The sequence below is a fragment of the Amaranthus tricolor genome, chromosome 13, assembly GCF_026212465.1.
Source record: "Amaranthus tricolor cultivar Red isolate AtriRed21 chromosome 13, ASM2621246v1, whole genome shotgun sequence".
Classification (NCBI taxonomy): domain Eukaryota; kingdom Viridiplantae; phylum Streptophyta; class Magnoliopsida; order Caryophyllales; family Amaranthaceae; genus Amaranthus; species Amaranthus tricolor.
In genome coordinates, this window is record NC_080059.1 from 12,405,521 (window position 1) to 12,420,201 (window position 14,681).

At 34.2% G+C, this 14,681-nt stretch overlaps 1 protein-coding gene across 1 annotated transcript; it reads right to left on the minus strand.

The window, feature by feature from the left end:
- Nucleotides 1-274: 274 nt before the first annotated feature.
- On the minus strand, nt 275-7,905 carry LOC130798056 (probable inactive receptor kinase At5g67200). Its single transcript, XM_057660912.1, has 3 exons — nt 6,592-7,905; nt 5,582-5,924; nt 275-1,472 (listed from the first exon to the last, which is right to left on the minus strand). Exons 1-3 carry the CDS (start codon nt 7,681-7,683, stop codon nt 892-894), a joined length of 2,016 nt encoding a protein of 671 aa, XP_057516895.1. The 5' UTR covers nt 7,684-7,905; the 3' UTR covers nt 275-891.
- Between the last annotated feature and the right edge of the window lie 6,776 nt (nt 7,906-14,681).

Here is a 14,681-nt window from a genome sequence, read left to right on the forward strand (position 1 = left end):
ACATAAATTTTGTCTTTATATGCATCAATCTTGAGAGTTTGTGTGATTAAATTGTGCATCTAACCACCGAGTTAAAGTGTTATTAAGGATAATTATTATCTTATTGACTATTTATTGATTGTAGAATTATAAATGCACCATTATCAAACAAAAGCGAATAACATTAAGCTCTATTACTGGAGTGTAACAATTTTTTGATGTTATGACTTTTCTATTTTATTTTTTGAGATTAATATTATGGCTTTTGTAATTAAAAATATGTATTTTATAATTAGGGCCCATAATTTTTTTTTTCCCTAGGCCCTTGAAATCTAAAGGTTCCCCCAACTGCATCAAGAAGGAATCTTGCTTTGAAAAACCCAAAGGTTAATATACAACCCAACTCTTGTATAAGCGATGAGATATATAAAGAAAAATCAGGAAGAAATTGCAAGTGTTTGATGAGCAAGAAAAGTCTTTTTAGAGCTTCTCTAATAGGTCTGTTCGTGATTTTGTTATTCATGAAATCATGAATCTCAAATATAATGAGCAATAAAACCAGAAATTATATGCATATCACTCATGAGCTCATGCTAATCTGAAATGGAACGTTACTCAACGATCGAATGAGATAAATGGGCAATAAATGAAAAACGTTCAGGAACCGAGAAGCCACCGGAGCATGAAAGCAAGCACTACTCCCCACCAAAGGGAGCACACCCGTTGTCCAGTCTCCATCTCTAGCTAGTTTTCGATCTTAGGAGAGTGCTCCAGTAAGAGCGAGCACCGTCTAAATACCCCAAAACTATCTTATTTACAATACATTCAATTGGTATTTCGTAATCTGAGTACTAGAAAACTGATTAATAGACGTATATCTAACGCAACAACGATTAGCCTAGTTTCCAAGGACTAAGACATTCTCTCACCCGGATGTAATTCAACGTCTTCTTCCATCAAAGCAGCCTCCTTTATTTCCTGCAACATTTTCAAAACTTGCCACATGTTCGGCCTCTGCTCAGGGGACGCCACACTACAAGCTATGGCCACCTCGAGAAGCATCACAAGCCTGTTCTCATCGCTACCACCATCTGTAACATCTCTTGCCGATCTTACCCAGTGTACTATGTCGTTTGGTGTCAAATACGGATGCTGAGAAGGCGGTTTTCCTGTCAAGAGCTCAAGTAGTAGTACTCCAAACGCATAAACGTCTGATTTTGATGTTGCTTCACTATCTGCTTTACGAATTTCTGGCGCTTTATATGCCCACAAGCTAGGGTCATCTTCGGCTAATGAGGAATCCGTCAAGACGCTTAAGCAATAGTCTGTAATACAGGCCTCAAAGTCGGATCCTAGAAGGACATTCGAGGACTTGAGATTGCCATGGACTAATCTCCAAGCTTGATGAATATAAGAAAGGCCTTGTGCTACGTCCTCCGCGATTTTCAAGCATGATGTCCAGTGTAGAGGCTTCGCCCTAGCTGATTTAGTTCCTGTATGGATAATTAAACTTTTTTCGTTAATGATGATTCCGAAATGAACCGATGCAAATATCAAACTAAAATATTAGATTAAATGTACCTCCTGCTACAACTATAGAAGTACACATCACTTAGCATCATTGCAGCATTGAGTTATCAGACTCCAAGAACTTCATTGGTGTATGATGATGATTCTAGTACCATTAGACTACTAATTGAGGACAGGAAATGTAGATAATAATATGATCAAGCGATAATTATATTGCAAAATCACAAGGGGCCGTTGAATATCAATATACATTGATAAGAATACATAAACAATTTAAAGATAATTGTTTACATTAATAAATCTCTCTTACAAAAAATCTGTGGAACAAATGTTGCTTTCTAAGGATAGCTTAAAGAATACACTTTGTTAACTAAATCATTATCGGGTCACAAGCTGAGACAATTAGAACGAACATCCATTTGGGGCATTCTATACACTTCAACACAAATGACCACACATGATTTGATATCTGTTGCCTTCCTCAAATACTAGGAAAGAACATAAGAAATAAATCCAATAGAGCGGGTGTTTTGAACATGAGTCGAGATATATCTTTTAAAATGCGGACATTTCAAAACACGGAGAAATGGGTAATGCCAAGCTAAGCTAATAATCCTAAGCATAGCTTCAATAAGAGCCATGAAACTTTTCAACACAATAACAAATGAGAAGTAACACAACTAAAAAAGGCAACCTGAGAGCTTGCCATCAAATATCTCTTCATTCGGGATGGTTATGAGATGGAATAATTGAATTAGGCGAAGAAAGCTATGGATGAAAATCCGGTATGTATGATGACAAAGACTTTGCCAACCAACAAGTTTAAGCTTTTGTGTTGACTTGGTCAGACTTTCACCTTTTGGACGTTGATACTCTTGGAAAGTTACGTTGGAGATGAGTACGTGATTTACTTAAGTAAAGGTGTTAGCTGTGAATGCGATTTACATGAGAGAAGGTGCATGAGAGTTGTCCATAGGTGGAGTATGTGAGTGACTCTTTAAGAAGGTGCATGAGATTTGACATAGGTGGAATAATGTGAGTTACTTTTTAAGGAAGTGCATGTGATTTGTACAATGAAGAAGAATGTGAATATCTCAAGAAGAATAGTGTATGAGATATACACACCTTTGATGTATATGAGAGTTATACACCATATTAGCTCTTGATGATGTTTCGAAGTTTTGTGTTGTGTGGTTGGAGATATGGTAGGTAAAGAGTTGTGGCATAGGTCAAGGTGGACATTGTTAAAGTGTTCTACCTTGAGTCTTAGTATTCATGGATAGGCATTTGGGTTTGTATGGGGTATTCATTGAATACCAATTCTGCAACTCGGATGAAATGAGTGAAGGAACTTGAAGAGTTTTGGGTCCAGAGACTTAAGCTGACTCGAAAAGTGGGCCAACGAGCCAAAAGCCCGTGAAACAAGTTAAACTAGCTTTATCATTTACCAAAACGCTATTTTTCGCTTTTTAACCAAACATCAAGATAATTGCCAAAAGCCAACAAAAATGCCAACTGAAAGCTATTTACTAAACATCCCCTTTATATGAGCCAATCTTGCACATCAGCATATGTATACTTGATAAAGTTCTACTTTCACTCTTTGTGAGATTAATTTTATAATTTTATCAAAAACGAATCGTTCAGCAAGGTGCAGATCTTGAAGAGAAGCTGATATTAGTCAATGGACTCAATCAATTCGAATGAAATATTGAGGAGCAGAATACTGCATGGAAATGTAGACTTGGTTACTTAAGCATATTTTCTCAGGTGTTAAATCCTTTTACTGATTCTAAAACTTCTATATTAACCAAATAAAGCTGAATTTGGCAAATCCAACTAAAATTTTCTGATGTCCACTGATCATTTAACCTATTTCATATGTAGAATAAAACTAATTAATACAATTCAACTATCAATCTTTTAACTTACAAAGGCAACAGCACAGAAGGTTCAAATCCAATTTTTTTCAAGTAAATGTGCCTTTTTGTGGAGGGGATGTAAGTTATGCTATTACAAACTTCTTTTTTCAAAAGACCCTTTCAATTCTTGGATCTAGGACTTTTAGGATTCTATTAAAGTAAAAAAACTTAAAAAAAACTTTTCTATTTGTCGACATAAATCCAGATCTTCTCTCCTAATGACCTAATCTCGTCTACAAATTAGATTTCTCTCTCCATTTCGTCCACACTTTTCTTTTATCTGCTTGTCTTTTGTCTTATTTTCTCACAAACAAGTAACAACCAACCAAAATTTATCATCTACCAAAACAGTGTAGCAAAATGAGGAAAGACGAATAGTTCATAGCTCCCCCTTACCCCCACCCCCCACCCAAGACACACATAAACATTTAAGGAAATTTTTTTAGCAGGCTTCATATACGAGGGCCGGGGGTAGGACTAATCCCAAGAGATTACAAGCTCTCTTAAAGCATTATAACATCAAACTGTAACAACAAAGATAGCATTTTCATAAATTTTCGTCCAGAGTTGGGCACCCTGTTAAGGTCTGCAAGCATTCACGGTACTCCATATAGAAAAGACAGGCTCGTTTAACAATGATCTAGCAATAAGTTCTTTGTAGTCTTTAAAAAGTCTGCAAGTATCTCGACCAAAACACGCTCTAACATAACATGTAACAATTAACTATGATTTCACATGAAGATTCTATAGAAATAAATCTTTTCAACTAATAACCGAGTCTATCGAACAAATCAGAGGCACGAGTCTTTCAAATGTATGCTTCTCTTTTATCTGGGATTGATATTCCAGTAACAAGGAGCGGAAGGTAACCAAGTAAATGACTAAGGATACCTTTCAATCTATTTCTGTTTGAGACTATCAGACATGAAAAAGGTTCTGCTGATGTACTAATACAAACCCTCTGAGTCTCAATGATGCATTATTCAGCATCACAAACACTTAACTCACTCTGTATGGGATCTGAACACCAACACCGTAGTCTTCCCTCATATGACGTTTTAAATGTCAAATATTTTCCCTTAGCCAACATATTTTCGGAATTTGGCTCAAATTACACATAATTCAACTTCTTAGATGTTAAGGCAGCCATGGACATGTGACCATGCATATTTGAAAGCATGGCCGTCGATTAGCACGTGCAAAGTGGTCTATCGCACAAGGCCCCGTTATCAGAGGGACCCTAAAAATACATTTTTATACTTATTTAATTTATTGTTTCAGTTACTGCAAACACATGTATACTATTTTACACGATAGTAACCAAGTAATAAAGAGCCTAATATTATTAACATAATCGATGGAGATATTTTATCATATATTAGTATTTTGATTTGTTTTTTCTTTAAATTGTAAGGGTCTGTAACATAAATTTGATACAGAGGCCCCGAAATAAAACAGCCTGAAAGACAACTTCTATTGACTTGAAGTCCTTCAAAGAAATCATCGGCCAATTATATCCATATACTCTGAAGTTTAAATTACTCTTGTATAGGATATCATGTCTTGAAGTTAGACTGAACTTATAGTGTATCTTAGGGTCCTAGCCAAGAAAAGTGATTTTTCAAATGGAGTTTTTTTTTTTTTTGTATTGTTGGAGTTATGTACACGGACGATAGTGCATATACATTGGAGATATCCGTACTAGAAGATTTTCATGGGCAAACCCTTCCTAGGTTGCAAGAACAACTATATAGAGAACTGCGCACTTAATCCTGGTATCAATCGCTAATTATGCTCTAAGGTGAGCCACAATAGTCGCTCTATGCAATGCAATTCTGTGGCGCTAAGATGAAGTCTAGCCGCATAGGAAAGGTTCCTACTTGACCAATTAATTACTAGGGTGAATTGAGCAACAATAACACAAAGCTCAACTTAGAATTTATTCTTTCAATGTTGAAGAAGTAGGTGTTGATTCATTTTAGTATATTTCTACTAAAAAACTACCACATAATAGGAAAGTGAACAATCTGAGGAGTACATGTGAAGCAAAAAACGGAATGGCTTAAATCGTTAGGATTTTAGAAATACTTGACAAAAACAAATGACATAAGTAGAGAAATATAAAAACAAAGGTGAATAAGAAAACTAACCGTGTATGAGAGAATACAAACTCCCATTAGGCTGATAATCATACACTAATAACCTCTCTTCATTGGCTTGAAAATAACACCTTAAAGGAACCAAATTAGGATGTCTAAGTGCACCAACTGATTCCATATGACGTTGAAACACCTCTTTCCCTGCTCCACCGATCTTACTATTATCCAGCCTTTTCACACACACGATCAGACCATTCTCTAGCACGGCCTTATACGTCGTGCCAATCGTGCCTCTTCCAAACAACTCTGCTGAAGCCCTCATTAGCTGCTCTAATGAATACAGCTCCGTTTCTCCTGCACAAAATACTAAACTCCCACTTTTTCCTGCGGCTACCTATCAGATACAATACTGCAAATTAGGAGTGATTCTAAGCTCGCTCAAGGTCTCCAATGGCACAATAAGTGGCTCATATATTAGTTACTCTATATCCCATGAAATTTGTCTTAGTTTCTTTTTAGTCCGTCCCACCAAATTGGCATTATTTTTTTCTTTGGTAATGACCCATGCTCCTTTGATTCTCATCGGCACATTTAACTTACTTTTTCATCTCATCCCCACATTTTTCTTACTTTCCAATACCACTTTTTTCACTTTTCTTTATTTCCTCACCCATCACCAATGGGGCAATCTTCATGGGACGGAGTGAATACATCGTTTTTATATTTTAATTACTTGTTTTAAGACTTCAAATTGTAAAACATAGAATAAATAGGTTTAAAATATTATTATGTGTGTGGGGTAAATATTACCTTTCAAGAAAACTAGGGGCATGTTTGGCAAATAGGTTATTAGGCAATTTGGCTTATTTTGATATAAATGGAGGGTCAAACTATCAAATGCTAATATTTGGTAAATTAGCTGATTGGAACAACTTATTGCTATGAAACATCGGGTTAAAATCAATTGGTCAAATCAAATCGGCTACAGTAATCCCGCTATCAGCCGTTTTAGTAGTAATAATATAATGGAATTGAAAATTAAGCAGATTTAAGAGTAATACCTTCATGATTCCTTCTTGTTGGGCACTCTTAACTTTCTCTTCCCTCTCCTCCTCTGTTCTCATCACAGCAGCAGCAGCATCAAGCGTAGCTGAATAATCAGACGCCATTGTTCCTTCCATAAGATGACCATCTCTTCTCTGTTTTCTTACAGCTAATGCAAAGCATGTAACTGATACAATAAGAACAATCAACCCTATTGTGAAACCCAATATAATAACATTACTTGAATGACTCTTTCGAGTCGGTTGATTCAGCGCAACTCCATGGAGTTGCGCTGTTTGTGTCCCGAACCCACCTGCATCAACCAAATGCGGTTGTTGCGGGTCGGGTGCGGACGCAGGGGCAACCGCATTAGGGTCAAAAAACCGGGTTTTGTTACATTCTTTGTGTAGAATCTCACCACATAAATTTGGGTTTCTAGAATAAATTGATGGGTTAAACTGAGATAAAATTGGTGTTACAGGAATTGGACCGTTAAGATTGTTACTTGAAACATTAAACACTAAAAGAGTGGATTGATTAAGAGGTGGAATCGTTCCCGTGAATCGGTTAAACTCAAGACGAAGATAGTACAACCGGTCTAATCGAGTTAACCCAGTTGGTAACTCACCTGTAAGATTATTGTAAGAAAAATCAATAGTTCTAATACGATGAAGAGTTATAATTGAAGGTGGGAAAAACCCAGAAAAATGATTGTGATGAAGGAAAATAGCTTTAAGATTGAAAAGAGAAGAGAGATTTGGGATGGGCCCAGTAAGTGAGTTATTACGTAGACTCAGAACTCGGAGTTGGTCCAAACGAGTTAACGAGTTAGGAGTGAAAATGCCTCCAAGATTATGGGACTCAATCACAAGGCGAATAACTCTGTGTTGAAAACATTGAATACCAACCCATTTACAATGAGAAGTTGAATTAAACAAGAGATTATTGTGTAAATCAGCTTTTAGTTTAAAAGCTAAAAGAGATTCAGCATCATTAGGTAGATGGTTATGGTTATGGTGGGAGGTTAAAGATTTGACTCCATGAAAGGAGAGAAAGAAAGGAATGAAGAAAAGTGTTAAAAGGAATGGGATTGTTGTAGAGATAGCCATTGTAAGAAGAGTAGTATTTAGTAGTAGTACTCCATTAATGGTGATTGATGAACAATGGAAGGAAGGAATGGGGATGAAGGAAGGAGTAATGGGAGTCAGAGAGTATCTGAGTAGAGTGTTGTTGGGAGACAGAGACTGGATTAACTGGCAGAAGATCACGTGGAATTGGTTGAAAGGCGAGCTTCAATACTGGAGTCGTTTCGTCTTTAGTTGTGTTGTGTGGGCTACTTGCTCTACTTTTTTATGGACTGTCCTTTTAGTTAAACGAGTTTAAGGGGTTATTAATGTGCTCTTTGGAATCTAGTTTGTCGTTGGTATCTCATACTTTATTCAGTTCATATTTTACTTTTTTACAATTTAATATGTTATTTTAATTATTTATATATTAAATAATGAGTTGATATATAAAATATACAATTACACGATTCTACTTGACTGTATTTTTTCTTACATATTAGTCGCAATATAAAGTAATAAGCTTAAATTTTAAACAATATTAATAATCGTAATGTAACAAATATTTTAGAACAGACTAAGTATTCTTTTCTTGATCACCTTTCAATTTTCATCGTTTTCAAGCTCTTCATTCTATTTATAGTCATGAGTATACTACACAATGTACTTGTATACAAATATTAAGAAAATGATTGAAATATTAAAGTCGTGTGAATTGAATTAAATATAGGAAGAAAATAAGAAAAAAAATGTGATACGACAAATTTAACTTTTTGTGACATTGGATTTAGTAGCATTAAAAAAATGTCACTGATTTATATTTTTAGTGTAATAATTTTTAGTTTTTTTTAAGTTCCACTATAAAATGATTTAATGACACTTTATTTAGTCTTTAGTGGCATATATAATTGTTACCATAGTGTATAGTGGCATTTATGAGAAATGTCACTTAAATGCCACTAGATCCTATGTCGCGAAAAGCTTTGGTGTGATTTTTTTATTATCATACTAGAAGGTTTAATAAATGTCGCTAAATCCTCTATATATACTATTAAAAATTTTAAATAGCTATATTTAAATTAAATATCGTTAAATATATCTCACTAAAAGTAAATTATGTTGTAATGTAAATTAAGTGGTTTCAATTAGGAGTTGATCAAAAGTGAACAAAAGATAAAAGTAATGATGACTAAAACATAATTACAACGGCCTGTTTGATTAATACTATTAATTAGTGACAATGAAAATGATTTATAGTGTAAATTTTTATGATATGTATCATGTCATTACTCAAATGGTAATGCATTGGAATGATTTTAGTGAACAAAGTGAGATTGTTGGAAAATAAACATGACCATTAAATTTATCAAGAGATATTCCTATCAAAATTACTACTCGGGAGTCATTAAGCTTCACTAAATCACCTCTCTTTGTGGTCAACTCAGTGATAATAAAACCTAGACCTTGGTCATGAGTCATGAATCATGAATTAGGGAAAAGATTGTAAGTTAGTTATCTTTCATCATAATGGGGTTATAAAGCTTATTTAAAGACTCTACTTAAACATTACTACAACTAATTTAACACAAATTTGTTTTTTTTTTTAATACTAACACAATATGTATTTTAAACAAATCAAACTAATAAGAGAAATAATCAAACCAACATAAAAATAAAAAATAAAAAATAAATAAGAGAGTAAAAATAAAAGAGAAACTAAATTTGGAAACAACAATAAAAAAATAAAGATTATGTCATTTATCAAATGTCATCAAAATATTTGGTGACACTTATAACAAAATATCATAAATTAAAATTAAAATATTAAAATAATACTCTTAGAATGATGACATTTTGATGAAGTATTAAAAATATTGCATCACAATCAAACCCTTTTTTTTTTTTAATGTGATACAAAAGTTCAATTATCAACTTGCTTTTGTATTTTCAATAAATTTTCCCTCAATATTATCTGGAATTTTTGAATTATTAGTAGTTTCAATAACTTTTTTCTTAGTATTTTCTGGAATTAATTTAACCTCTTCTACTTCTTAATCTCCATGTTGGAATACTCATCAGATGGTATTGAAATTGGGTGGCAAGGAGAAGAAGACTGTACTATATTATCAGAGATAATTGCGGAGGTGTCGCCTATTTGTTTTGGAGGATCCTGAACAAACTCCACAAAATATGTCATCGAATTCAGACCATCACTAGAATTTTCCCTATGAGATCGAAAATGGTGATAATAATAGAAATTTTCAAAGAAATAACAAGTCATAGTAGTGTATGTAGTATTTTATTATGGGTACTGGATCAAAACATCTATATTCTTTTTAATTATTGTCATACCTAACAAAAACACACTTAACAACTCGAGGCTCTAATTTATTTCGATTTAATTTGATAGATAGACATACGATGTGCATTTATAGATACGCGGTGGTAGAAGGCGAATGTGAGGGATAGACATAAAGGATCTAAGAGAAACAAGAGGAGATAATTTTGCAATCATGAGGACTTTTGTTAAATTGAGGTTAAGCACTTTAATAGTCCCGGCACTATTAAGATCAATAATTTTACTATTAGCAGTTTGAATATGAGTTCTTTGTATAGGTGTAAAAGCTTGTATTTCTTTTATGTCATAAATCATAATATTCGTTGAGATCAGTTTGTTAGAATTAGTATGACAAGATAACCTAATTTGGGTTTGAGATTGACCCAAAAAATTTATGGGTTGGTGGAAATTTTGGGTTGGTTAAAGTTTTTTGTAGGTTGATTAATATAGGCAATATGTTTTTGTGGGTTTATAGTGATATTTGTTTGGTCAATATTTTGTGTGTTGGGGAAAAATTCAAAATCCAGCTTCAAACACCAAAAGAAGATTTACCAACAAGTCTTTAACACAAAAGGGATGAAAGATGGTGATGACTACTTGGATTCTTCTACCCCAACAATATAGAGATGGAATTAGAAGAGGGTGAAGAAACAAGTGAAATTCATGGTGATGATGTGCTTGATGGCTGCACAAGTCAGCTGTCTCAGCCGTGGCTGCTGGCGGCTGGAGGAGGAGGAAGCAAGCAGTCGGCAGCCGGTGGTCTAGGTGACGCAGCAGCCGGCAGAAGATGGTCCAATAGGCAAGGGAAAGAAAGGAGGGAAGAAGGGAAGGAGGGAAGGGTTTGTGCGTTTTTTTGTTTTTTGTTTTTCCCAAAATGTATGGCAAGGTAGTCTCACTTAAAAATAAAAACCTTAAAAACCCTAATTTCTATTTTTTATTTTTTTATCTTGGAGGTGAGATGATGAGTAATTTACTTGGGTGAGTCATAAGGTGCGCGTGGCAAAGTAAGAGTAATATGGCTTCCTACACATATTCATCAAATATGAGGTGGTTAATATTCCCGTATTTTTCGTCGTATAAATTATTTTTTTCCCCAAAAATAATAAATCAGATATCTAAAAATCGTAGTTAAATTTTACTTTTAAAATGACAAACTAATTTTACTTATTAAAATAGTAATTCTTAACAAAGACGCTTTTATAACTGTTTCAATGATGTTTGGACGGGGTGAATAATTGGGCATGGCACTAAACGAGGAGGGCTCTACTATGCGGATGAAGTGACTCATCAAGGCAGTGCAATGCTAGCTCGCAGGGAAGTAGAACGTCAACTTTGGTTGTGGCATCGTCGTCTTGGTCACCCATCACCAAGGTATTTAGATCGACCATTTCCAATTTTTTCTTAGTTCAATACATGTTGTAACACCCGAATTTCCGATCCCAACGAAACCAAAACCGTAAAGGACGGAAGGAAATTCGGGTGTTACACATGTATTCTTGCTAAGAGTCACAAATAATCTTTTTTGCCCTGTCAATCTAGAACTGATAGTCTTTTTTTATTAGTTCATACTGATGTATGGGGTCCAGCACCAAATATTGGGTCAAAATGTTTTTTCCTACTTATTGTCTAATGATGACTGCTCTTGAATGACTTGGGTGTATTTTTTAAAAAAGAAATTCGATGTGTTTGATAAATTCAAATCTTTTTGCAATCTTATTCATAACCATTACAATAAAACCATAAAAATATTGAGATCTGAAAAATGGTGGTGAGTATGTCAATGATGATATGAAAAATTATTTCAACACATATGGTATCATACATCAGACTACTTGTCCCATAACCCCACAATAAAATGGAACAGCCGAAAGAAAAATAGAACTCTTCTTGCCATTACTCATGCCATTATGCTTGAATCTCAAGTACCGCATTCTTTTTGGCCTGAAGTTGTGGCTACTGCCACCTATTTGATCAATCGACTTCTCACAAAAATTTAAACTTGCAAACACCCATTGATATCTTTTCTAGTTATCACACCCTTCCAGCTAATCTGAATCTCTCACCTCGGGTTTTTGGGTGTACAATATATGTTCATGTTCCTAAAACAAAAAGAACCAAACTTGATTCTTGTGTTGTCAAATGTGTCTTTGTTGGCTATGGAATTCATCAGAAGGGTTTTCGATGTTTTGATCCTAATACATCACGTCTCTACACCACTATAGATTGTAATTTTTGCAAAATCGATTTCTATTAAAAACACCAATCTTGTGTTCAGTGGGAAAACACTATGAGCTCACTAGGCTGGTTAATATGTCCCTATAATTGATTGATACTAACTCGACTGACACTACGTTTGCTACCATCCTACCTAAAGTTGATATTGGTACCTCAAAAGAGCTATCAGGCGAGCCAACTGAGCCTAATTCTCCATATGTGTAGTCTAACTTGAAAGGTGACACTCTGGTTTCCTCTCCATCTCGAATTCTTGAGGTTAGTCCTTTTGTTAGTGCACAGAATATTATTATAAATAATGATGAGACTAACCCTAAAGTTCAAGAAGATAACAGTGCTGAAGCTGCCTCAGAAATACAGGAGGAGATTATTAGTGAGAAACAGCCACATGAATCATATAAATTACCTCCTCGAAGCACAAGGGGAGTTGCTCCAAAGAGGTATGAGCTTGAGTATGAACCTCGACAAGGGGGAGGCTCTCTTCAAAAGCTCAAGCTTTTAAAGCAGCAGTTTACTCAAAAAGAATTCCCAACATACCAGAAGAAGCTCAGAGAGATAAAAAAAATGGAGGGTAGCCATGCAAATTGAGATGCAAGCTCTTGAACAAAATCAAACATGGGAAAAATGTCAACTACCAGCCGGGAAAAGACCAGTGGGATACAGATGAGTATTTACCATCAAATACAAGGCAAATTGAGATGCAAGCTCTTGAACAAAACCAAACATGTAGAGGTCGATAGACATTTTATCAAAGAAAAACTAGAAGTAGGAATAATTTGTCAACCCTTTGTTCGATATGAAGATCAATTTGCAGATATCTTGACAAAAGCAGTAGCAAGCAAACCATTTGCAGAAATATTAAGCAAGTTGAGTATAGAAGATCTTACGACTCAATTTGAGAGGGAGTGTAGGAATTATTAAGAGTATATTTAGAGATTATTAAGATAATTGTAATTAGGGAAACAAATATATAGGACTATTCATTCCTAGAATACAGTAATGTAAATATAGTAACAGTACTACTATATAAACCCATTATGTACATTGAGTTTATTATTCAGAAAATTAGAGAATACAAAACCCTAATTCTCTACCAATTTCTGTCTCATATTATTTTTCACATATAACATGTATTAATTATTAATTGCATTAAAACCCAATTGAAACGCTTGCAATCCAATCGACATAATAACAAAATTTCGAACCCTAACTCACTGATCATTGGCTCTCACGACTCCGACCAACTTTGGCCCATATTCATCTAACCACCATTCGCCTGCACCACACCACTATAGCACCTATATCGGCGGCCAACAACCTTGAAGACTTTTATGATACAACCACCACCATACCAGTTGCATTACTCATTTACCTTTCTCCCCCAATTTAGAATCGAAACGTAATTTTAGAAATTTATAATTTAATTTTGTAAATTGTAATTTTAAAAAGATCATTAATTAATTCTTTATGATAGACTCCAAGTTTAATTTGTTGTTAGCGTGCAAGTGTGCAAGTATATGTGTTTGTTTATTGATTCCTTAATACTTGATGATAACGATTGTAAGTCAATAATACAATCAAGCTTCCAACTTTGCGAGTTAGCTGATAACACAATCACGTTCACAATCCTTTTAGAGTCAAAATGCTTTCTTTATTTTGAGATTTGATAATGGCTAGTAAGTTAGTGAAGTTTATTTATTTTTTTCTGTTTTAGATGTATCATTCTATCTCATACTTTATCGAATGACACAAAATTAAATTTTAGTTTGATTGGATTTTAAAATACATACGTAAAAACATTGTAAAATTTCATTCTTGAAATCTTGGGTCCGCCCCTAACTAGCTTCCTTGTATAATAAGCGCCAACTCCCTTGTATTGAAGGGCCAATACCCTTGTATAAGAGCGCTAAATCCTACTATGTGGAGTGGCATCACCAATTTCACACCAAGAAACATAATTCTTTCTAGACTCAAAAATTTTGCAAATAATAATTAAGTGTTGTTTTGTGCAAAACATCAAAGTTTGAGAAATTAGGGCTAAGGCTAAGGCTAAGGCTAAGGCTAAGGCTAAGGCTAAAGGCTATAGCAATTCTCTTTTTATATCTCTTAGACTTATTTTACCAAGCACTAAGAAGAAGCATTGCGTGCCTAAGGTAAGACATTAAAAATGTTGCCTAGAGAGAATTATCAAGTTATTGTTTTAATTATCTACTTTGTTTTATAAATCATTATCTCAATAAGTTTTTGTTTTATATTATCACCATGGTATTTGGAGTAGTTAATTATTTAGAGTCATTGTCGATGAAAGTTTACAAAAGATAACTTTTATTACTTATACATATTACGATTTATAATTAGTTATCATGTACGCTAGAACCTGTAATTGAGTAATCCGATGTGTTAAATGTATTATTATGATTTTGATGAATTTTAATTTATTTATTTCTTTGTCACTAAAAAGTTGTCGGTCCTA

What these genes read in the sequence shown, in the direction of transcription:
- LOC130798056 (XM_057660912.1), bottom strand. Translation starts at nt 7,683, where the DNA reads ATGGCTATCTCTACAACAATCCCATTCCTTTTAACACTTTTCTTCATT. An exon ending in AACAAGAAGGAATCATGAAG is followed by an intron (nt 5,925 to 6,591) that starts GTATTACTCTTA and finishes TGTATCTGATAG; the next exon opens with GTAGCCGCAGGAAAAAGTGG. An exon ending in TTTGTATTCTCTCATACACG is followed by an intron (nt 1,473 to 5,581) that starts GTTAGTTTTCTT and finishes TTATCCATACAG; the next exon opens with GAACTAAATCAGCTAGGGCG.